Source organism: Chrysemys picta, chromosome 21 (assembly GCF_011386835.1).
Source record: "Chrysemys picta bellii isolate R12L10 chromosome 21, ASM1138683v2, whole genome shotgun sequence".
In the NCBI taxonomy this organism is placed as follows: domain Eukaryota; kingdom Metazoa; phylum Chordata; order Testudines; family Emydidae; genus Chrysemys; species Chrysemys picta.
In genome coordinates, this window is record NC_088811.1 from 21,436,194 (window position 1) to 21,461,592 (window position 25,399).

General features: G+C 46.1%; 1 protein-coding gene across 13 annotated transcripts in view; it reads right to left on the reverse strand.

Annotated features, from left to right (window-relative positions):
- Positions 1–1,564: 1,564 nt before the first annotated feature.
- The window catches only part of TMEM269 (transmembrane protein 269), a 38,102-nt gene continuing 14,267 nt past the window's right edge, over positions 1,565–25,399 (reverse strand). For 5 of the 13 annotated variants that reach the window (XM_042856241.2, XM_065574860.1, XM_065574857.1 and 2 more), the window contains 6 exons: positions 22,205–22,314; positions 20,575–20,722; positions 16,373–16,470; positions 8,816–8,959; positions 6,858–7,058; positions 1,565–5,503 (listed from right to left, as the gene is read on the reverse strand). In XM_042856241.2, coding sequence (XP_042712175.1) covers positions 5,394–5,503; positions 6,858–7,058; positions 8,816–8,959; positions 16,373–16,470; positions 20,575–20,624 — 603 coding nt within the window. In that variant the 5' untranslated portion in view covers positions 20,625–20,722; positions 22,205–22,314 and the 3' untranslated portion in view covers positions 1,565–5,393. Of the gene's footprint in view, positions 5,504–6,857; positions 7,059–8,815; positions 8,960–16,372; positions 16,471–20,574; positions 20,723–22,204; positions 23,061–25,399 lie in introns of those variants that run through there. The other 8 variants (XM_065574861.1, XM_065574864.1, XM_065574862.1 and 5 more) reach the window with 4 other exon arrangements.

Here is a 25,399-nt window from a genome sequence, read left to right on the forward strand (position 1 = left end):
TGATTAAATTCTGCCACGACCACACTGACAATCAACATTAGTACAAAATGTGTCCTTACGCCAATGTTAAGGTCACGTTGAAGCAAAACTAAGAATACAGCCCTTGTATGTCCAACTGTAAAGCAATGTTCTTTGCCAATTATGGGAATGTTGTTAAAATGGCTGGCACAGCCAACACAGCATGAGTTGCAATGGCCCCATCTCTGAAAATCATTAAGTCATGCCTTATGACTGTGACAAGTTTCACGCTTTTTTTGGGGGGGGGGGGGGAGACAAATCTGTATGGCTATATGAATTACCTCCAGCTAGGTGGTGATGTTTATCATTAACCAAAAGGGGCTCATTTATCGCTGGCAATGCTTCTCAGCCGTTAGTATTAGGGATGAATTTAGCCATTGCAGGGAATTTTATCCAGCTGATAGCACAACGCCTGCAGGGCAAAGCAGATTTCCTCCTTGGCCAAGTCATTTACTTCTCCCAGAGGTGAGGCCAAGTCAAATAGTGCCATATATGACTTAATGCTTTCTGGGAGCATGAGACGCAAGCTCTCCTTGTGACAGGGTTACCCTCACCGTTAAATAAATTGTGCCTTATTCCAGTCTAATTTGTCTAGCTTCAGCTTCCCCTTTGGATCTGGTGATACTTTTGTCTGCTAGACTGAAGACTCCTCTGTTCTACATCACTAGCAATTTTTAATTCAAGATTGCATGTTTTTCTGAACTCTGCTCTAGTTCGAACACAGAGACGTCCTATGATCTGCGTTATACAGGGCAGGCTGGGTCACCACAGTGGACCCTTCTGGCTTTATGACCGGTGTGTTTGTCATGTTGCTGCTCCTTGGTAGCAGCAACGGTTTTATTATGGTTGCGGTCAGCTTTTCAAGACAGCCTTCTTTCTGCTGCAAGGGCAGCGATAACACCAGGCTTCTGCCATTAGGCGGAAGTTGTGTGCTATTAAAATACTGACCGGGTCAAAACTGCATGACACACGATAAATACTGGCCTTTCAAAGCACATTTACCAGAAGGAGGGATTTGGGTTTGGTTTTTTTTTTAAACACACAGGGAAAGTAGGGGGTAGGTGTGTTAATACCGTTTCCAAACTTGGATCCATAAAGAAATACGGATTTAGGGGCAATTCTTTTGGCCTAAGAGACTTCACCAAGATCACAATGCAAGTCAGCAGCAGAGCTAGGAAGCAGTTCTACTATGCTATCCTTTGCTCCATCTCCTGACTGGTACCTTCAGGAAAGTGTACCTTCAGGAAAGTGTTCTCTTGTCTCGCCGGTCTGCTTTTAGCAGTGGGGTCATGTGACAGCACTGGAATTCCAGTCTCCCATGGGAATGTTTGCTATACCTCTTTGCATGCTAATAAGCCAGCCGTTCTGCCAACACCCAGCCAAGCAGGGAACTCACTTTTGTCAAGCTACAGTGAGCAGAGTTATATTCCACAGATTCCTGTGTTTGAAGGCAAGAATTGTGGAAGATTTTCCTCACATGCTTTCAGTCTCCAGCATCTTTGCTTTCCAGGAGCAAACAGATTTACAGACAAAGCACAGCCTTGGATGTTTTTCCCAAAAATTTTATTTCCAGAGATTGAACTTCAATTTCAAGTACAATTTTCCATTCCTGTGCCCTTTCCCCAGATAAAGCAAATGCAGGGGGGAAATAAAATACATTTCACTACAGTGATCAGTAAAAAATAAATATTATAAAACTCCTGGACATCAAGACTTCAGGTCATATTTTAAAAGAGCTGGTACAGATGATTTTCTTCCCCACCAAAGATTTGATCAATGGAGGAGAAATGAAAGAGTTCTGTCCCCACAGTATTCAGGTGGGGATGGAGCTAATTCTCTTTAAAATATATTCAGGACTTCAACAACAATAAAAACCCACACCACAATTACTGCCTTATAATAAATTACTATGTACATTTGTGATACATCTGCCAATTGAGTGTTCTCTTGTTCACATTTCAATTGCAGAACAGAACAGCTTCGCGAGTCTCCGGTCTCGCACACCCCAGCTACAGATGAGCTACAGTCCATTTTGTCATGCGGCTTCTTGCTTGGTGCTTTTGCTCTCTCCAACCCATGAGTTGTGCCAACAAATGTGCAAACAAAAGATGGTGACATGGAAGTAATACCAGATGTAGTCACAGCATCAGATAAGGTGCCATGTTTAAAAAACCCTTGGGAAGGGCCAGAGCACTCTTGGAGTGAAGGCTATGCCTAGTGGCAAAGCTTCTGGGTTTTTTCCCCCGTTTTGCATGTGTTGTGATAAGGTACCATATGGGTTGATTCCTAGCTACTCTCTCTCCTTGCTCCACGCCGGGGGAGGGGGGTGGGTACTGATGGCCTCATAATGGAGCCGTTCTTTGGCTGCAGAGGTTGCAGCAATACACTGCCACTCAAATCAGCCACAGCGGCTAGGCCTGAGCTTAGGCACTCCCACCTCCAGGGGCTGTGAGCAGCCACAATGCGAGAGAGACTAGAGCTCCAAAAGGCACTTCGGAGCACAGCTGGGAAGCCACTGTTTAGCCTTTACCTCCTCTAGTCACAGGACCGAGTTCAGATACTTCTAAGGATGCTGATGCAATCAGAATTAGGGACCCAATGGCTCGAAAACAGTCAAGTGCACCTCTGCTTTGACCCACGCAATAGCTCCCACATGCTACTGTGCCCGAATAGCACTGGTGAATGCAAGGACTGCTCTACTGGCCCTCCTGGGGCATGCAAGTGACTCATTTGTCATTCCGAGACTCGAACACAAAGTAGCCGAAATATCACTGTGAAATGCTGAGCACCTTTCAGTTCCCAGTGAAGTCAGTTGCATCTCTCAGGAGGCATTCAGTGCCTTGCAGGATCAGGCCTCTAGAGAAGGAGCTTCAAGGTGCAGGACTTGCTTCAGCAGTACTCATTAGTCTGCTTCTCCAGGGACACATTTTGAAGGTGAGGCTTATTTTCACAACCCTAGAGAAGGTAGGAGGCAGAATCTAGGTGCTACATGACCTGCTTTCCCCGTTCCCAGACAGCTCAAGTGAGAAAACCTCAACCTTTATAAGAACATGCATTTGTAAAAAAATTAAGGCAGAAGGATCTTACCCCAGTAGTTTGGCTATTTTCTTTTCAAATGCACTCTCAGACTGAATCGTTAATTAGGACACCAATGTTAAAAACTAGTTAATCTAATGGTTATTTTAATTAAACTTCTTTATCGGAATCAGATCATAACTTGTCAACTGATGCCATAACTTTAACTGCAAGGGCCTGATTTTGGTCTCACACCAGCTTTCCCCAGATGCTAGTCTGACTTCAGTGGCGTTACTCCAGATTGACACCACAGCAAAGAGATCAGAATCAGGTCTCAAGTGGTTCCAAACATTTGTTTTACTGTTTTGCAATAGTTTTTGATCTAGCTACGCCCGGACTGATGTAGGTGCATATGTATTAGGTCAATTTCCCTGGTCTGTCATCTGGAGTGAAGTTCTGAGCCTCAGACTTAGTCCAAGTTATGTCCAGGGAGGTTTTCACATTATCAAGACAATTCACAGTTGGGTAAAGTCCCTTCACCAGTGAAGTTTAGATAGTGGGCCGAATTCCTATCTCAGTAGGTACAACTCCAGTAAAAGCAATAAAGCTGCACCTGGGCCAAGTTCAGACCTGGTGCAACTCCACAGCCTTCAATGTAGTTACACCAGGATCCCAAACATTTAAGTGGTTATTCTTTATCCCCTGGTCTGCAAGACATTTTTCCCTTCTCAGAGGCAGGTGCTTTGTAGTGGGATAGTCATAACTTTCCTTCCTTCAGCACAGGATTCTCTGAAATGGTAAGGTCCCACTGCAGTGGGGTTTTGGTCTGGTATACTGTATGTATGGTTATACGTTTCAAGTACAAGCTAGTCTGATTACTTCTATGTGAGTGTTAGAGTAGTCGGTGGTTACAATTTATAATATACAGCTCTCAAATTTCAATGGGGAGCTGTTCATAATTATCTAAAATAGTCAAATAACCAATCAACACTACTCTACATTTTAGGGATCCCTGTTTTCTCAGCCTAACTCTGATGAGAAGCCAAGGCCCTTGGAGCAGGATAAAAGCCCAGCTACAGTATCTGCAGAAAATATAGGACTAGGTGGTTCAATGGAAGCCATGTGCTTATGTTCAGTTAGTCACTGGCTCTTCTAAAGTGACATGTCCTGGCTGTGCCCCTGCACTGTGCCACCTCTAGAAAGGGGCGGGACGTTTTCCTCTTTCGTGCAAATGCAAACGCTGTTGTTGAGAAGGTCTGAGAGCAATTTCAAATTGCCCTCCGTGATCCATTAAGAAAAAAGCCATCTGTTCTGCTCTCCTGTGTATTACAAATATACAAATAAACTTACTCTAACTATTTTCATGCCATTTCATTGGGTTAGGACAGGGGAGCCCAACCTACAGGCCACCAGAGCATTTCATAAGGCCCACATCTTGCTTCAACACAATATATGGAATGGCCGATTCATTAGCGTTTTGTCGTTTACATCATTTTAGTTTACACGAGTGTGTAAATAGACAATACTGTACATAGAAACAACCTAGCTAAATACATATGAAACAAGCTGAACTTCAAATATAAATCAATACAGGTGCCTTGAAATCTGATTAAAATCTGTCGAATCTGTTTGGCCCACCCAAGGTCGTGCTTAAGTTCCTGTGGCCCTCCCGTGTAATAAGGTTGGGCACCACTGGGTCAAGATGTTAAGCAGCAGTTTTCAAATCAACATCTCAGTGCTTAAGATACCAATCTCAGTGCTTCTGATACTGATCTCAGCCTTCCTGGGCCTCTTCCAGAGCCACAGCCGAGGTTGGGCCCGTGGGGTCGTTAGAGGAACCCCCATCATGGGTGGCTACTGCCCTACAACTCTAGAAGAAGCAAATAACTTGTAAATTTCTGATTTTAAGCATAATAAAAATCTGAAAATGAATTTCTCAACTTAAATCCATACAGTATCTTTTTGTAAGGAATATGTACACTCACATCTACAGCAAACCCTCAAATATCTGGGAGAGTTTAAATGAAGTTTCCCCATTAACAAGCGTTAAACTTCACGTTAGTTATTACATGTGGTGTCAGAGAGCAGGCACTACATGAACACTTTGAAACACGCAGGGGAACTGCAGGAGCTGCGTTAACACTACTCCAGTTTGAAAGTGTTATTTGAAGTGACAAGACATCCCGTCGCTGTTACTTTCAAGTATAGATGATTGCAATGATGAAACCTTTAGTAAGGATTAGGCAACTCATGGATGTTAACACAGGATAAGTCTTCATTTAGGTCACAGGTGTTGCCTTTGGCAGGTTATCATGGTGACACATGAAGCTGTCATCATCTACACAATACCAAGCGTGCAGTTAAACTTTGCAGCTCCACAAGGCGACTGGGAAGAAGATGTAAGTACTAGACCAAACGAGATAGTAGAGAGAGACTATTGAATAGGAAGAGAACAAAACCATCAGGATACCTGCAACAGGAAAGTAGCACAGAAAAGTAGGTCAGATACAATTGACAAGGTTAACAAATGTAAATATACATTTCACACACTTCCCCAAATCCCTGCCTTTCTGTCACTGAAAGATTTTCTAGCAGGTTTGAGCCTGAAGGATTCTTCTGTTCACTGCTGGAAATAAATCCTTTTAAAAAACACCAGACACGGGTTGTTTAGTATGATCTGGTCTCCTGCACCTTTCACAGCATGCAACTCTGTGGCAAAAGGAGCCACTGCCACCATGTATAATGTACTTCATGATCTTTCATGACCCCACCTTTGTAGACACACAAATTCTGTGCTTCTAGAATTTTCATGCCATGTCTAGAAGTCAGACAAAATAATTTTCTGGCTGCTTTCATGGCTCCATTTCAGGGTTCTATAAAACAAAACAAGCCATGGCCTGTTCTCTGTGGCTGGTAAAACCCCAGAATTAATGTTTCAGGTGGAGATTTAGAGAGGTATTGACTGGATATGTTGGAGTACATTTGATCTGAGCAATCAACTAGCAGGAATACAGCACAGTTCTGAAGACTGAATCCTCTTTTATTCCCTTCTTACTAGACTTTCTTGAGGAAAAGTACTTCAAAAATAGAGCTAACAAAATTATACTGCATAAAGTGTCTGTGAATGAAAAATGCAATTGTCCATTATGAGCTGTTGGGTATTTTACACCTTCCTCTGAAACATCTGGTACTGGCCATTCCCAGAGAAAGGAAACAGAGCTAGATGGACCATTGATAGGATCTGGCGTGACACTTTCTAGGCTTCTGAATCATCTAGGTTTATTTCAGGTAGGAAGGAGCACGACCTAAGAGTTCATCGTAGCCACTGAGAGGTGAGAAACTGGTTCTATTCCTAGTCAAAACATGGCCACTATGTGATCTTACACAAGTGACTTCTGTGCCTCTGCCTGTTTGCCGATCCCTAAAAACTGAGAAAATGCTCTTCCCCTTTTGTAGCGTGCATTCACAACGTCTCTGATGACAGGCACTATGGACTTCCACGTATTCTTATTTCTACTTCTCTTAAAGAGGCACACCCTGTATTCAGGTGAGTAAGAACCCCCTCATGTTTCAAACACATGTTGAAGAACTTACACACTAGTTATATATTTTAGGTTTACAGTACAAAAAAGAAATGTATATTTTCATACAGCTCCCAAGAACTCTGGTTCACATTAGTTTACCCTTTCCGTCAGCTGGGCTGAAGAATGAAGTCAAAGAAGGGACTAGATAATGAAGGGCAAGCACTACGCCTTCACCCCTTGTGTGAATCCACAGAAACAAATGAGAGCCAAGGTTTTGTGCTGGTTTGTTTTAAAACTTACCCCCTGCATAGACCATCTTTTTCCAGAGCTGGGACTCCAGTACTTTGTCATGGGGATAGAAGCCCTGGTCAACCATGAACAGGATCATTATCATGGCTACAATCCGTAGAACCACAAGGTTGCCCCCAGTCAAGAGGTATGTGCCAGTCAGGAGGGAAGAAGCATAGGGACAGGGCAGTCCTCGGTACATGAAAGGGATTCCTACAAGGAAGAGGAAGGAATGGGTGACTTTTCCTTTTAAAATTGCCACAAAGCTATAAGCCAGAGGATTCTGGGAAATAAAAGAGAATGCTTGGTTCAGCCCTAAAAAGGGACATGGACAGGTTAACCAAAAATTCAAACAGTTCTTCGCCCATTTTATTTGCAACACCTGAGATAAGAAAAATGAACACTTAAAAATCACGTTTCACCATTTACTGTGTGGATTTTTCATTTCCCTCAGCTGGAAAACATCAACGACTAGAAAGTGGAACAAACTATCTAGGAGTTCATACTGTGCCCATCACCACAGTATCTCAATGCTGAGAAAAGGGATCCCAACCAAAAAAGGGTCGTTGGCTAATTTTCCTCCCTCCTTCCCCTTGAGCAATCAGGGCTACGTTTGTTTTCTTCTTTCCTCTCTTCTCCTCCCCAACAGGTTTTTCTCCCTCTTGCTTTCCTCTCTCCCACCTACTCTTTTGTTGCTCTCGCACTCCAGCTATTGGAAGGGAAAATGCAGATGTTCAATGAGTCTTGGAGCACTGGGGAAATCCCAGATGACTGGAGGGAAGCCAATGTTGGGCCAGTTTTAAAAAGGGTAAACAGGCTGAGCCAGGTAGTTATAGGCCTGTCTGCCCGACATCGACCCAGGTAAGATCTTGGGGTGGCTGATATGGGACCCTATTAATAAAGAATTAAAAGAAGGTAATGTAATTAATGCAAATCAACATGGGCTTATGGAAAATAGATCCTGTCTCACTAACTTGATAGCATTTTGATGAGACTACTTTTATTACCCAAATTTATTACGGAAGTGTAAGTAAATTACATTAGCACTGTAAAGCATGCGACTTGGTACTACACAACATTTTAATTCAACAACTAGAGCAATATAAAATGAACATGGCACATATTCAATGGACTAAAAACTGGCTAACGTATAGTTTCAAAATGTAACCATAAATGGGGAACCATCATCAAGCAGATGTGTTTCCAGTGGGGTTCAACAAGGATTGGTCCTTGGCCCTGCCCCCACATTTTTATCAATAGCCTGGGAGAAAACATCAAATCACCACTGATAAAGTTTGCAGATGACACACAAATTAGGCGAGTAGTAAATAAGGAAGGGGACAGGTCACTGATACAGTTTTGAAAGTTTAATGTGTTGTTAACAACACAGAGAGACTTTCAACTTTAGTGTCTCTAACACATACACGGCATCTCTCCCACTCTCTCCCAGAGGACAAAACTATATCTTCAGAAAAAAAAACCTGCTGGAGTGGGACAGAGAAACCAGGAAACTCCACAAGGAGAACATGGTGGCCCTGAGGAGTCTGAACCCTTCCTACTGCTCCCCAGCCCCCAGGTGCTGACCTGCTCTCCCTCCTCCCCAGCAGCAGAGCTCCATCACTGGGGCCGCCCACACCTCCAAGCACTGGCACACACACAGGTGCCATCACTTGCAGCAGTGGATAGGAAACAGAACCAATGAGTCTGTGCTGTTTAAAACCTCACAGGGCATGGCTGCTTCTCAGCTACAGGAGTTGAAAAAGCAGGACCAGCACTTGTCTGATTCCATTTCCTCCCAGCAGGAGGTGCTGCCCAGCCCATGGTAGCAGAGACTAGAGCAGAACGTTGAATAAACTCCTACAACTAGAAGGTGATGGACTTTCAGCCATATTACGCCCTATTTACACTCCTTCTTACTGGCTGTAGCCATGCTCCAGACCCACGCAGAGAAAGGGAGACCACGCACTTACCACTCGAGAAGAAGCACAAGCGGGAAAAGACTGCGAGCACATAGACGATAGCCAGCAAGCCATCCAGGATCCCGTGAGCCTGCAGCAGCAGAGCTGTGGCCAGACCGAATGAAGTGAAGTCAGCGAAGTCATCCAACTTGGCACCTGCCGGGAGTGAGAAGCAGCTGCTCAGCAACCACGCAACCTGATCCCAGCTCCCCAAATGGCAGGAAGGGGCAGATGGATTTCCCAAGCCCAGCAGTGCTCTTGGGAGGAGTCTGGCATCACCCACTAGGAACTCCATGGGCTGGACACGACTAGCACTGTCGCCACCAGCCCAGCATGTCCCTTCCAGAGACTAAAGGAACTACATCCATGCCTTGCTCATGACCCATAAGTGTCTAGAGAGGGAGATTTCTGACAGCAGGGGGCTCTTCAGCCCAGCCAAGGCAGAATAAGAGCTAAGAGCTGGAAGCAGAAGCTAGTCACGCTCAAGTGGAAATCAGGCCCAATTGTGTAACCATGAAGATAACAAATACGGTGACCAGATGTCCCAATTTTATAGGGGCAGTCCCGATATTTGGGCCTTTGTCTATTACCCCCCACCCCGTCCCAATGTTTCACACTTGCTGTCTGGTCACCCTAATAACGAAGCACTGGAAGAGCTAAGTAAGGGACGTTACTCTCCGGCTTGGGCTCCAGTGAGGCAGGCGATGGCGGGGAAGATGTTCCAGCTTTGTCAGATGGGAAGAGTCTAGTTTTGACCTTTGATTTTACAAACCACTTGGAACAGTCAGCGAGGCACATTTTAAACGGCCCCCACTTTCTGGTGCAACTCCTTTCACCTCCAGAGAGACCTGCCCTACTGCCTCCTTAGGGCCTCCATCTGCCAAAGAGGAGACTACTGAGCCTGGAGGATAGGGAGAGGAGATGGAGCCTCTTGGCAAAGGGTTCAACTGTATTTCTGACCCATCCATGATCAAGTTCTACCTGATGAAGAAGGAACTGAGTTAGGCATAGTTGGGCCTGGTATTGCCCAGGGCATGAGAAGTTCAGTTTGCAAAGTGGATGAGTTTCTCAACTTCGAGAGCTCTCCTGTCCCCTCGAATGAGCCATACTGCTCCTCCTCACCTTTCCCCAGCCCTTCCCTCACGGCCTTAGCTGAGCACTGAACTTGGCTTGTTTCACATTCAGTGCACAGCAAGACACAAGATTTTCTCTCCCTCAAGGCAACTACCAGCGTGAAATGGCACCAAGGATCACCACCGCTCCCTCCCCTCCCCACACACAACAGCCTTCGAAGAGCTGGCTGAGGTGCTCGCTGGACCGGTACTGTTCATTTTCAATCAGTGCTGGAACGCTGGAGAAGTTCCAGAAGAAAGTTGGTGTTGTGCCGATATTCAGAAAGGGTAAATGGGTTGACCCAGGTAATTACAGGTCTGTCAGTCTGATCACGGAGCGGCTGATACAGGACTTAATTAATACAGAATTAAAAGTGGTGCTGGAAATTATTTTCTTAGTAAGTTTATTGCGGTTTGCCAGGACTCAGCTGCCAGACAAGCATTCTTTTATCAGTCCCAAAGGCCACTTGGTGTTGGGTACATCCAAAATACAAATGTAAACAGATACACCCCCATTCAATATCCAGCAACGATACAGTGATAAGCACTGGCCAAAACACAACCAGATCCGACCGAGGAGACACCTTCCCATGAAGGCGTGACTCCAGAGAGGTAAGGAAAAGCTCGGACAAGGAACCCTTAGAAAACCTTGCTTTTTATACACTAATACACAAGTGAAGTCATTGCTAATTACTGGACTTTAGCTAAAGTCAGCTGAAGCAGTTTATATCACTTTGTCATGTTTTTCCCTAGCTACTGGTCTAAGCATTTCCAACCAATTATTTACTATGCCTGGGATCCAACTAACACATTCACTTTTTCTGTTGCTTATCCCAAATCTTAAATAAGAAAACTCTGGTACTTCCAGGCTCAATACAAGTCTAACACAAACAATCCTTCGTTCTCGTGATTTCTTTTTTTTTTTTTTTGGTCTCAGGCCTATCACTCATATTAAAATCCACACTCAGTTTAAAACCATAGTTTACTGGGGTCTAATGTGAGCCTATATTCCTATAGGAGGGTAATATAATCAATGCCAATCAACACGGGTAAATGGAAAGTAGATCCTGTCAAACTAACAATCTCTTTTTTGATGAGATTACAAGTTTGGTTGCCAAAGGTAACAGTGACTTAATATACATAGACTTCTGCAAGGCACTGAACATGGTACTGCATGTTACATGCATTAAAAGCTGCCTAACTGATAGATCTCAACATGTAATTGTAAACAGGGGATCATTGAGACAATGTGTTTGGAATGGGCTCTGACTCTTGGCCCTACGCTGGTTCACGTTTTTATCAGTGACCTGGAGGCAAACAGACAATAATCACTAATCATGTTTGCAGAGGACACAAAATTGGGGGAGTGGGAAATAATGAAGAGGACAGGTCATTGATATAGAGTGATCTGGATCGCTTGGTAAACTGGGCGCAAGCAAACAATATGCATTTTAATATGGCTAAATGTATCCATCTAGGAACAATGAATGTGGGCCATACTTACAGGGTGGGGGACTCTATCCTGGGAAGCAGTGGGGGTCATGGGGGATAATCAGCTGACCATGAGCTCCCAGTGTGACACTCTGCCCAAAAGAGCTAATGTGATCCTTGGATGCATGAACTTTATTACTTCTGAGGGCATTCTGCATCACAAAATTAAAAATTCTGTGCAGGGTATTTTAACATTCTGCAAATTTGATTTGTCAAATAAATATGGAGGCTCCGGCATGGCAGTGGGGAGTACAGGCCACTGGCTGCACGGGGTGGGAGATCACTGTGCAGCTCCCCCCAGGACACGGACTCAGCAGTGAGGCTGCACCCAGCCCTGACACAGCGCAAGGACGGGGCCCTGCCCCTCTGTACCAGGTGCACCAGGTGTGGGCAGGCAGGATCCAAGTGTGGAGGGGCCTAGTGTGGGGGGATCCAGGTGTGGGTGGAGAGGGTTCTGTGTGGGGCAATCTGGGCGCGAGGGGGATCTGGATGCACAGTGGCTTGTTGGGTTTTTTTGGGTGCAACAGTAATGGGACTCTGCAGGGGGATCCAGGTGAAGGTGGTTGAGGCTTGGCAGGGGGGTCTGGGTGTGGGGAGCTCAGTGGGAGAGTCCAGATGCTGGGGGAATGGGGCTCAGTGTGGTGGGGATCCACGTGCAGCTGGTTGGGGCTCAGTAGGGTGGGGATCCGGATGTGGGTGGCTCGTTGGGGAGGTTTAGGTGCAGGAGGAGTGGGACTCGTTGCGCGGGGGGGGGGGGGTTGGTTCTGGGTGAGTGTGTGGGGGGGTGAGGCTCTGCAGGAGGGTCTGGTATGAGGGGGTCTGGATACACAGGGAGCTAGGGGGGATGGGGGAGCAGCTCCCTGTACAGTGATCTCTTCCCCGGCAGCTAAGGAGTGATGGGTGCAGGAAGCGTGGGGGGGGGGGGGGGGGCAGGGAGAGGGAGGCCAGTTTGCAGAGGTTCCTACAGCCGGGGGAGAAATCTGGGGGTGGGTCTGACACGGCCCGGGATGTCGTGCAAGGGAAGAGGAAGTCCCGTCCTCCCCAGCCCAACCGGAACTAGCAGCTGAGCCTAGCACAGAGTGGGAGCTACCAGCCAGGTCTTCCGCAGTCCTGTCCCCCGCCCCACAGTGATTTACCTCTCTGCCAGCTGCCCGAAACATACTGCTGGGGAGGGTCGTAGACCGCTCTTGTGGTTTCCCTTTGCTTCCTCATCAGAAAGCCATTTTTCTGTGGGGAAGCAAAGAAATCTGCAGGGGACATAAATTATGCACATGCGCAGTGGCGCAGAACTCCCCCAGGAGTAATGAACAGGAAATTCTGGAGTAGGACTAGAGAGGTTATTTTACCTCTGCATTTGGCACTCGTGTGACCGTTGCTGGCATCCTGGGTGCAGATCTGGTTCCCACAATTCAAAGAGGATGTTGATAAATTGGAGAGGGCTCAAAGAAGAGCCACAATAATGATTAAAGGATTAGAAAACCTGCCTGTTAGTGACAGACTCAAGAAGCTCAATCTATTTAGTTTAACAAAGAGAAGGTTAAGGGGTGTCTTGATCAAGTCTGTAAGTACCTACACAGGGAACAAATATTTAATAATGGGTTCTTCAATCTAGCAGAGAGAGGGCTAACACGATTCAGTGGCTGGAAGTTGAAGCTAGACAATTCAGGCTGGATATTAGGTGTAAAATTTTAACAGTGAGGGTAATTAATCACTGCAACAATTTACCAAGGATTGTGGTGGATTCTCCATCGCTGACCATTTTAAAATCAAGATTGGGCGTTTTTCTAAAATATCTGCTGTAGGAATTATTTTAGGTAACTTTTCTAACCTGTGTAATACCGGAGGTCAGACCAGATGATCACAATGGTCCTGTCTGGTCTTGGAGTCTATTAATCTATGAAGAGTAGGTGCCCTTTGGCTTAAGAACTTTCCTGCATACTCCAGCTGAGGACTGTCAAGGGCATAACCTGTTTTCCTGCCCTGGAACAAACCCGCCCCACCTGAAGACAAGCTAGAGCACCACACTCCAGAGATTACCAGGTACTGGAGGCAGTCACCATTGATAATTAATCCTGCCAATTCAGACAGTTGGACAGAGCCAGCACTAACCAAGTACTGGCTAAGAGAAAGGCAGTGCTCTGCTTCCCCCACGTCCTGTACTTGCCAAGATTCCAGTGGAGGCTCCCCATTGACTTGTGCAAGTGTCACGGTACACAGTACAGTCAGAAGTACACCACACCCAGAGCATGAGACACCAGAATTGGTGCCACCACAAGATGGGTTTGAGTCAATGGGGAAGGACAGAGCATAAATAGCACCAGCAGGGTCTAGAGTTACGGGAGACAGGAGGTGCTGCAGGAAAGGAGGAAGAGGAATTGGTCTGGAGAAGGTAATGAAGAGCAAGAACAGAAGCTCTCTTTCATAACACCAGAACAAGGGACCATTCAATGACATTGAAATGTGACAAATTCAAAACTGATAAAAGAAAATCCTATATACAGTGGGCCTCATTTCCAGAGAGAGCCTGTGGACCTCATTGCCAGGATGTTGTTGAGGCCAAGAAGTTGGTAAGATTCAACGAAGGATCGAGAACAAGAATATTCAGCATTACAATGACTAATGCTAACAAAAGAAATTTTGGCAGGGGGAGATATAAAACTTGATGCTGCAGGGCTTAACCTGATCTCCAATTATATAGGGTTAGAACAAGACATTCGCACGGGAGTTCAATTAGCCCACATCTGCCAGCCAAGGGGGTTCATGCACCTTCCTGTGGCATCTGGTTCTGGGGCTGGGCATGTCAGAGGCAGAATACAGGACTAGATGGACCAGGGGTCTGAGCTGGTATGGTGTCTTCCTATGTTCCTGCTTTCCTCCCCCAAAAGAGTATTAAGACAGAGGTCTAGGTTTTTTTATTGTAAGTTTAAACCTCTGGACCCTCTACTCCCACTGAGCAGTTACTTTTACTTCACTCGTCTCGTCTTGGGGGCCCAAACTATTATTAGTAGCAATTACTTGTTTTGTAAGACACAAAATACTTTTACTGCACTAGACAATTAAACCCAGCCCCAAAGAGTTACTGTCTACAAGAGAAGAGTTCAAGCTGAGTTCAAGCTCTGTTTTTAGGACTCTGTCTTCATTTTCCCTGAAGACCCTTTCTTTTAAAATTGGCCCCTTCTTCTATGCTCCCTGGGTGTATCAGAGCCTCATCTGCCAACTTCACTGACTAAAATCAATGTCGTTGTTTTTATTCCCATTGGCTCTGGAGAGCCAAGCTACAGCAGAGGGAGCAAGAGTCGGTTCTGGCCTGCGTACCGTCAGAACCGTTAACTCCCCAAGCCTTATGGTACAACCTACCTTGACTCCTGCTCCCAAGGGCACCTTGCAGGGCTGCCAGTTAGAAAAATGCTGCTTATAAACCAAGCGCACCTGATCTAGAGTCACTGAGAGACAAAAGACCTGGAGAGCACCACAACGCCTTTTTCCTATGAAGACAGTGAGCCAGCAGGGCCAGAGACCGAGCTGCTCAGATGGAGGCAGCGTCCCAGCTCAACTCTAAGCAAACTGCTCCAGTCCCAAACATGGACTTACCCTGGCTACATGCACAGGAACAATCCTACATGGGGCACAGAGAGTCGATCACAGAGAAACAACCCGGGAATGTCCAGGGGCCTGGATGTATAGTCCTTGCACTCCCAAGGCCCATTCGGTGTTGCTCTGGGCCTGGGGCAATCGTTCACACCTGTCCAACACAGGTGTGAAATGCCACCATTCGGATTTGGGGGAGGGAGTTTATACTCACTTTGCACTTGTGTAGATGACTCCCCCAAGTGCAGGGCAATGGTGAATCTGACCCCAGTGACTGTAGTGGAGGCTTTGGGTGGGCTAAAAATGTAGCACTGGGCCCCAGATCCCTGTCCATCTCATGAACTTCTCTTTTGAATATTGTATTTAGCCCTCTGCCCTTGCAAGGCTGATTCTGTATTCACATATTCCTGTGGTACAGCAGGTCTGGAAAACCTAGAACCACACCACACCAGAACCGCTCTGGTCTGAAGGATGACAACAGATGAAGCCAGACTGCACTGGAAATTTGGATCTAATATACAATTTCTCTCTGCCTCCAAGCAGACTATCCCACTAGCATGCTGCATGAGCTGATGTATAGCAATCAATATTATGGCCCAAATAGTTGGGTGGGAAAAAAAACAGGTGGCAATAGAAAACTAAGGGAGGTTTCTCTCAGTTTCCCCATCAGATCATGTATAGGTTATCCAGGGAAGTTGCATCCCTGCAGAATTAGAAGGGTTTTAAACTCACCCATCGGCAAAACTCACCACTCCCAGAGTTTCACATAGATCTTGGGCCAAGCCAGAAGCAAGGGCTCTTTGCAGTTAATCTGATGGTGGAAGATGAATGGAGAGCACCCATCCACATATGTGGATCCCCACTGGAAGTGGCGTCAAGGGGAACACTGCAGCAGAGGCCTCCATTCCACAGCCTCTGGACAGGGATGCAGTATGTTTCCTCTCTCTGTCCAGAGGCAAGGGTCGAGGCCTATGTTATTTCCCCCACACACACCGAATTTGCTCCCCACCTGGGTTTTTCATATCTACAGGTCAAACTGATATGGTTGTTTTAGTGCTTCCTAGCGGCCTGTCTGCAATGCCATCATTCACGAGAACTACTGGAGAAAACTGCTGCTGCTGACTGGCTCCCAGGAGAGGCACGACGTTTAATGGCTATTGAGCTTGGGTGTTTCAATTTGCAACAAGTGCAGTGGTGGGGTAGCAATACAGCCCGTGGGCCAATTTTATCCCTAGGGTGCAATTTATCCTGCCCATCAAGGATGAGTGGACCTATTATGTCTGGTTTGTTCATTAAGTGGATTGACACTGCCTGTCTCACAGCCTGAGCAACAGGCCTGGTATTTTGAGCTTCTAGAGGACGACAAGATGGAACTTACCCAGGGCTGAGCAAGCATTCAGTTGCCTAGCAACCGCTCCATCCGCTAGGTCAAGCAGGAATCCAATCAGGAGTAGCCAGCAAGCACAATGGTATTGCCTAGAGGAAAAGAGCAAGGGAAGGACATTAGTGTCTCCATAGCTACGTCAGGTTCTGAGGTTTTTAACAAGCAACAAGAGCATTAATCTTCAGGGTTGCTGGGAGACACCCTGTGAAGCTGGAATGTGCATGGCTCTGCATCAGTGCAGGAGCCTGAAATCAGAGCTCACTCCCAGATGTTCTGTTACGCCTCTGCCTTTCCCACCTCCCAGGCCATAGCTCCCCCAGGGGCCGGGCCTGACCCTCCTGGTGCCTTGTTCACCCAGGCTCTCCGGAAGGGGACGCAACACTTACAGAGGAGGAGCAAATTCCACTCGGTGATGTGGGGGAGACAAAAGTCCTGTCCCATACACATGCCACTTGCTCAACCATGGAGGAAGGTGACCATTGACCTTGACCACAGACAGGGGCTCATGGGCTGACAGGGAATCAGGTACAGTCCTCCCTCGTTAGAGGATAATCACACAGGAGAGGAGGAGGAGGAGGGAAGTCAGTAGTGTGTCTGGGATGCCATGGCCTTGACCAAACCACATTAAAGTGCGTAAGAGCTTCCCAGAGAGATCAAGCAACCAAAACACATTTGGTAGGTGAGTGTTATACGGTGCCTCAGCAGAGTGCAATCATTTTTGCAGTGCAAAATAAGTCCCTCCCCAGCTCTCCTGTTGCTGTCCCCCTCAATGGACCTACGGATCTCCTGCACTGTCGTTCCAAGGGCCCCAGCGCTTTTAGTCAAGTTGTGCCTCTGTCCCTCCCGGGTGTAAGAGGAGGACAGAAATGGGTCCAGCGGAGTAACCGGATGCTGACCAGCAGTACAGTGCTGCGACTTCCTGTGCTCTGCGAGTGACGGTCAGATCTAGCCAAGCCAGGACTCATGAGCGGCAGGTCTAATAGGCGCAGCCTCCCCTCGTGCAGCTGCAGCCGCCAGACCCTGGTTGCAGGTTTGGTGGGGAAATTTTTGCTTTTTATTATGCCCCATGCAGGTTCTGGGGCGGCTGAGGAGACAGGCTGTGCTACTCAGCTTCCTGGGTTTATCAGTAACTCGCTGGACTCCAGGGAGATGACTGACGAACCCAGGAAGCTGAGTAACACATACTGCCTCTCAGCCGCCCCTGAAGCTGCATGGGGCATTGCAAAAGCTCAGGTTCGTCTTCTGGAAGAAAGAAGAAGAGAAGAGCTTTTGACTTTGCAGCTTGGGGTCTGTGGCGGCAGCTCTAGCCAGCCTGGGGCTCCTCTAAGCAGGTGGGCGGGGACCCTCAGGGCTCTGGCTGGCATGGGGCTCCTCTGGCTGGGGGGGGGGCCTCAGAGCTCTGGCTGCAGAGGGGGGCAAGGGGAAGGGTGGAGTGGGGGTTAGCCTCCACGAAGTGGGGCTCCACCCACGGCATCACTGCTTTCATAAGCACCGCATTTATTAATTCCTATGCACCAGGCACATCCCTTAGGCTGCTGTAGTACAATCTCCATTTGGTTGCTGTGAACGGGTACAAGATGGTATCCAAATGCAACAGAATCCCTGTCCTTCGAGGAGTATTTGTTCATCTATCATCCCCATCTACTTAATTTGTTGTGTTCACTTCACCTTGAGGGAGAAAGGGGAGCATCTCTCATCCAAACAGAGTTAATACATTTCCCTGCAGGTATTCGATGATCGCAGAGGTTCCTAGATATGATTCATAAAAAGGGCCTTACCAAATTCATGGCTGTGAAAAACGTGTCATGCACCATGAAATCTGGTCTCCTGTGTGAAATCTATTGGGGGGAAAAGGAAGGGTGGCAATACTGTCACCTTCCCCCTGTGCTGCCTTCAGAGGTGGGCAGATGGAGAGCGGTGGCTGCTGGCTGGGCACCCAGCTCTGAAGGCAGTGCTGCCGCTGGTAGCACCGCAGAAGGGTGCCGTCCTTACCTCTGCGCTTCTGTTGGCAGCGGCGCTACCTTCAGAGCAGGGTGCCTGGCCAGTGGCTGCCGCTCTAATGCCCACCCTACAATAGTCTTGACACCCCCTTTTGGGTCAGGCCCTCCAGTTTGAGAAACGCTGATGTCTAAACACATCCACAAAATTTGCTATTTATGCCATGACCAACCCGTGAAAACTGTGTAATTTCTCCACCATTTATGTAGACCCCTATTCATAAATGGGATTTTTGGGTGCAGACCCCAAATTATGTGGTTTCATACTTCTTAGAAACTACAGTAATGGGTGCTACAGAATTATCCCCAAATTAGGTACTGGGGTGTCCTATTCTGTTCTCTCTTGCACAATTTTTGTTTGCACCATGTATCAAAATGTTTGTATTGTAATTTCCTCGTTTTCACTACACTGCACACCACGAACTCCTGGCACTTTGCAGTACCAGCCAGGCTGGAACTCGGCTCCTCCAGGTACGAAACAGAGTCTGCTACCACTTGAGCTAAGTGCCCAATAACAAGTGTTTCTGTTGATTTTATAGGCTACATTTTTGGTTTAAAAAATGCCCAAGCCTAAGTTTTGGGGCTATATTGCTTGACATCTCCCTTCCCCCCTCACTTTAACAAACATAAATAGTGTAATAGGGAGCCATCTGTGTTACCACAGCAGAGTCATGTGCTCCACAATCAGAGCTCTAGTGTGCCAGGAGCCAGCCATGCTGTAACCAGGTCACATAACGAAGCTAAAGCCTGGCATGTGACCAAGGTTCAATCACAGAACCTTACTCTGGTCAGTGGCGCTACCCCACTTTACACTGATGAGAAACCAGCCCTTTTACTGAGCTGTAACCAAACATCCAACTCTGGTTGTGTAGCGGCAGCTACACACTAGACTGCCAGGTTGGCTTTGCTCCTGGAAAATGTCTCCCTGTGATTCCTCCTCCTGAACGAAACACAGCACACAAGCCATACCATGTGGAAATAGCACTGCATGGCCCAGGAGTTATTTGTTGTTCTATTAAAGACTATTTTGCCTGGAGGACAAAAGTCTGGGACGAGCAGCTCTTTTCTTTTTATTCTATTTTATGAGCAGAAATGATTCCGTTTGACAAGCCCCGATGAGATTTCAAACCCCAATTTAGCAGTCTGAATGGAGGCAGATCCCTACAGTGATCTCAACAGGAGCGGTATCAGAGTAGGGCTGCAGGACTGGGCATTCAATTCCAGATGCACCATATAAATTAACAAGTGATAAAGTCCAGGGAATATTTTTAGCTGGGTATCCTTACAGGACAATGTATAAGGAAAGGCCTTTTTGGCACCCTGCAGAAATTTATGGAAACTCCTACTCATACGGGCAGAAGACAACCTTGAGTATATTCCCCTGTGCCTGTTTAACTCTCTTCAATCCCTTCGCTGCTTTGTTACCTCATCAGGTCTCTTTTCTTTCCTACCTACAGTGTTGCTTACTTAGCCTGGAGGAGGAACCTTGGCAGCTCACTGATAATGCAGTGCAGAGAAATGTTATGCTACATGGGCCAATTCTTATCCTGAGTTACAGTCCAGGCATTCCACTGAAGTCCACAAGGGAGCAGAGGGTGTAAATCATGGCAGGACATAGCTCAGAAATTCCTTGAGGCAACAGCCATCCCTCACCAGCTCTGATAGCCATCACCTTGGAGATGTCAGGGGAGGAATGCAACCTGGTCACCTTAGGCCACGCCCACACGAGGGCAAAGTGTCACGTTTTGAAATGCACATGTGTTAGTTAGCTAATGGTTTGTCTACACAGCACCGCAGTGCAGCTCAGGGGGTGCAAACTGCAGAGCGCACCAGAGTTGCGCTTTAGCTGTCCCCTGTGCACACTGTGGGTGTAAACTAAAAGGTTCCTAGTTCACATTAACACAGTCCTGTTGGAAAGACGACTGGATTCACGTGCACTGGGTCCCTTTTGGTTTGCAGCAGGAGCATCCACATAGGGCAGTTAGTGTGCAGCTCTTTGGTGCGCTCCGCCATTCATACCCCGGTAGTCTTTTCAAATGTAAACATGGCCTTAGTGGCCCTGACTCTTCCCCCAGTGGAGCAAATGGAAGTTCTCATTGATTATAATGAGGATTCCCTGTCCCTCCCTCCACCCCTGCCAATTATGCAGTCCCTCCCATGAAACCACACCACTCTGTGAAGCCCCAGACCCAGACATACCCATTTAGGCTGCAGAGGATGGAAGACAGACCCATGATCAGGTTAGCCATAGAGAGGGCATTGGCGACATTCTTGCGGACAAACTCCAGAGCCTGGGCTCGGCCTGCTTGCTCACTCAGGAACAGCTTCTTAAAGTGGTGAAATATACCTGGAACCCAGCAGGGGGAGACAGAGTCAGGACGAGAAGACCTTTGCCGCTGCCTTTCCAAGAGGAAATTATTTAAGCATAGATCCTTGAAGAACAGGAGAAGGCCCAATGGATCAGCGTTGAGTCTATAGTTAAATTCCCCAAGTATCTGTGAATCCGTTCTAGGGTCAAGCTGAGGGAGTCTTAGAGAGGGCGAATTTTATTGTGTGAACATGGAGCTAGGTTTTTAATGGAGATCCTATTGCAATGTGTCCTGGGACACAGAACTGCTGTTAAAAGGGGACAGGAGCTTCTTGGCCTTATAGGTTTTTTTCCTTAAATAAAAGTAAAGCCAATAAAACGCTAAATACCAATCGCAGCCCAGTTTGGATTTTAAAGAGTTGATGCAAAAGTGGTGGAACGGGGGACAAGGACTAGTGCCCCCCAACTCCAATACTCTATATTTAGATCCTTCCTTCAAAAGTTTGCTTTTGGGACAGCCTTACAAAGAGGGGAGTTTTCCTGCTATTGGTGTGTAAATTAGTACCTGACTGTTGTTCTTTGTGGGGAGACCTGAGACAGCCAGCAGTTCCTCTGCCATTAAAGGGGCCAGCGCTCATCTTGGTGCTTCCTTTGGCAGCTGTCAATGCTAACGTGCCAGCCTGGCTGTAGCCCTTCTGCCCCACATCATGAGACGATTAACATGAGATTAGCTCCCAGAGGTGGTGTTTTTTAAAAACCATACATGCTGCCCAGAGTATTTTCATGCACTTTCAAGCCTTAGTTTCACACCTGCCTAATTACTAGGCACTGCATGTCCTCACTCACTCAGCTCTTGCGATGATCTGGCCATTTGCAGCCTTTGCATTCTTATATATACACACACACGTGTATATATTCATAGGGATGGATGTCTTTTGCCTTCCTTGGTCCCTTTAGCCCCCCTCCCCTGAATAGCAGGTGACGGAGGGGAGGAAAGACTGCAACAATAAGATGTTATCTCAGGTAGTAGCCCAGAAGAATTGCTACCTCTATAGACTTCATAGGAGGTGACATTCCTGTGCAGGGGGCTAGCACAAAGCCTACGCACCACTGAAGTCATCAAAACTGGGTTTAAATGGAGCATAGGGCTTGTGCTGGCCGAAAGTGATGGGAGTTTATGCACGTTAGTTTTGCAAGAGATTGGGGGGCAACACATCAATTGAGTTCTAGGCCACCGCAGCCAAAGATAACATCACAAATGAAAGCAATTCACTCTTCAGATGTTCAGCCCAGTTGCCCCATTAGCTTTCATTCACCCCATTCTATAACCACGTGCCACAATTATACAATTGAATATGCATTTTATAAAAAGCTTATCAGAAAATTCTTAAAGCTGTTTCTGCTTTACTCCCCCACACCCAACCACTAAAACAAACATTATTTTTACTTAGGAAAAAAAACCAAAAACCAAACTTACAATAAAACCAACCCCACGTTTTAAGCTCTATTTATCTTATATACCTATAGGGCTACTCTTTAGAGAAAAGGTTAAGGGTCATGTCCTACTAGTGTGTTTTGCACCCTGCCCTTGACGTGTTTCCAAAGCCAGGCAAGTTCATGAGATTCTTCATCTGAAAGAAAACAGCATGTCAGAGCAAAAGCCATCAATGTGAAACGAGTCAGATTGGTGTATACGGCTTTACCGCCCTCCCTTCAAGCCCTCCCAAGGCTCATACTGGGACAAGACAGTAAAAGCCAGGATCTTGTAAGACACATCGTTATCAACGGTTCACTACCACTTGCTCTTGTGAAAACAGATTTCCCACGAGGCAGCCATTGGGCCCCCACTTGGAGGTGCCATCTGCAGTCAGGCTTATTCTTTTTAAACTTCAGTGACCTGCTCACTTGTTCGCTCTTTGTACAAAAGCACAAGTTAGTTTTTAAAATAACTGTTAAACATCCCATCAAAACTGTAAAGCTGTGTCCATTCTAGGCAAAGTCAGAGGAACAGCGGGAACTAGTCCACTTAAACGTAATACTTGAGCAGATAAAACATGCACCTGGAGGACTACGAAGTCTATTTACCCCACATTACAAACAGCCCCATTTAGATTAACATAAAACACAGCAAAAGGTTGTTAGAAGAGGGACCATTTACATCAGTGGGCGCATTTGAAATGTTTTATTGACTAAAACAAACTATTGTCAAATTAGTGCTCATGAATCACTGAAATGAGATACCTGCTTAAAAAACAGACGGACCACTCCTACTAACAAATCTCCCAAGATAAAAATGCAGGAATGTTTCCTGTGCTCAGGGCTTGTGGGGAGCAGTCAATTACATCCAACTTTTCAAATGAACTGGCTGAAAAATATTCTGTAAGAAAAAAAAAATCTAAAGAACAGACAGATTCTTTTGTAACCATCAAATGCTGAACAGCTGGACTATTGGTTCTTTTAGCATCTGTTCCATTTTTGTAGGTCGTGTTCTTTTACCACAAGCTAAGAGTAATGTCAAAGGTTACAGACACCATGGAAAGAGAGGGAAGTAACATACAAGAAATCAAGGTGATTTCCATATGAATTAAATGCATGTTTATTTGTAGATTTGGGACCAAATTTGCCACCTCACTTTGGATGCTCTGTACTATTACAGTGATTAAAAGCAGCAATAAACCCATCTTCAACAACCATTTAAACCAAGTTTGCAGCCACTTAGCTCCTTTAGGCTGCTGTGGTGATGCAAAGTGTACTGGTGATACTGGCCCATGATATTTGCAGGGATAAGGCTGTTTACAGGATTACACCCATGCACTCCCACACAATTCAGTAGATGCAACCAAGGGAAGAGTCTTGGCTCTATCTCGAGTGCTTTTTTAATTGCACTGCTGGTTGGAGATTGGGAACAGCAATGAAGAAATAACATTTTTAAACATATTATAATTGCACTTTAACATTTCATCTCAGTCATTTAAAGACTCCAATATTACGGTTTATCAGAGGAACAGAAGGCCACCTATAGGTACAAACGCCCCCGCCCCCACACAAAAACGGGAGGGAAGGGCAGGAACAAAAGAAAAAACACCCCTGCCCTCACTTGTCCACCTTTGTGCAACTATGGGAACTGAAAACAGCCAATGGTAAGAAGCCATTTCAATCATTTTGTTCAATTGCTCATTTTATTCTCTGGGGCAAAACCCATCCCTATGTAACACCATGGACTTTAATGGGTTTGTACTAGGCACGAATGTAGTTTTGTATGTTACAAGTCACCTGGCATCAGATCCTGTATGTATTGGGCATTCCATTGAAAACAACGGAGGTTCTGGGTTTTCAGCCACTGAAACCCAGCCCCGGGCAGAAGGCCCACTTGCAAGGGCCTACGTACCATTTAAATCCCATTTAACCCTTGAAAATAGGGTTTATGGAGGACTTAAGAACACCACAGTGCCTTGCAAGCAGCCCTCCGTACTGGGTGAGTATCACCCAGAGTGCCAGACTGAGCCTGCTATTCGGAGAGTGTTTTCCCGGGTTACACACATTCCACTTTGTACCCATTTGCTTTGTTTTATGTTAATTCACCTGCATTCTATATTTTCCAGCAGGAACCTTTAGCACTGGGACTTGGTTTCCTCTATCAGTTAGAAGGGAACTTGTTCTCCCTCTCTATTGCAAGGACAGTGCAGCCATGTTGCAGGGAGAGTTGCAAAACATCTCGAGCTTGCCCTAGCTGGATTTGGTGTCTACCCAAGGTGAGATTTTTGTCTCCCCTATGTAATTTTGCAGAAGAACCTCAGGTGATCCTTGGAGGAGTCCTATTCAGGTACTGACCTAGCCAGATCCTATTTAGCAACATACTCTGGAGGCGCAACTGCAAGATGGGCATAATATAGTGCATGTTTTATGTGCTAAAATAGTATTTTAAGTGAACAACTCTCTTCATTCATATCCCAAAACACCAGTTAACAGCTCCTTAGTTTGGTGCAATAAGTGGACATCACAATTCATACTATACCTCTCAAATGGAACACATCTGTGATGTTTAAAGACAAAAAAGACTTCTTTGCCTATAAATTATTCCATCATCAGGTACTATTCCCTCTGCTTTTGAATTCCTAATGTATTGAACACTGAACATTCACACACAACCCTTCCCCTCCTCAATAATCACCACCCGCCTCATTTTATTTGTTGCTTTTGTTGGAATTCAGCAGCCAAATGCAACATTTAACAAGAGACCCTCACAGAGTCTTAAATTTAAAAATCTAACCCCTGATATCCAGTTTTACTCCTTTAGCTTTTCCAGCTGAATTAAACAAAACACTTAAGAAATATATTTAAGGAACAACCCCTGATGGGACAACTGTTCTCCCCCCAACCGAATGGCCCTTTCCCCATCTCTATGGTTTTCTGTCACAGTTGAGAGGTAGGTCAAAAATTATTGCAAATGTCATGAAAGTGTTTTGTGTTCATACACACAGGTGGATCTAGCTCATGCTAGAAAATTCCCAGAATGAGCCTTGCAAGTGTCTTTTGCTTAGATGCCAATATCGTTACAAGTCCAAAATTTAAAAACATCCAAGATCTCTGCTGGGATTTTTTTCATTATCATGGTTTGATGTACAACAGCTGTTCTCTCGCATTATGAGCTTCTTCAGAAGAAACAGAACCTCTGAACTGAATCTGCCAGGCAGCTCCTTGCTGGGTTTTTTTATT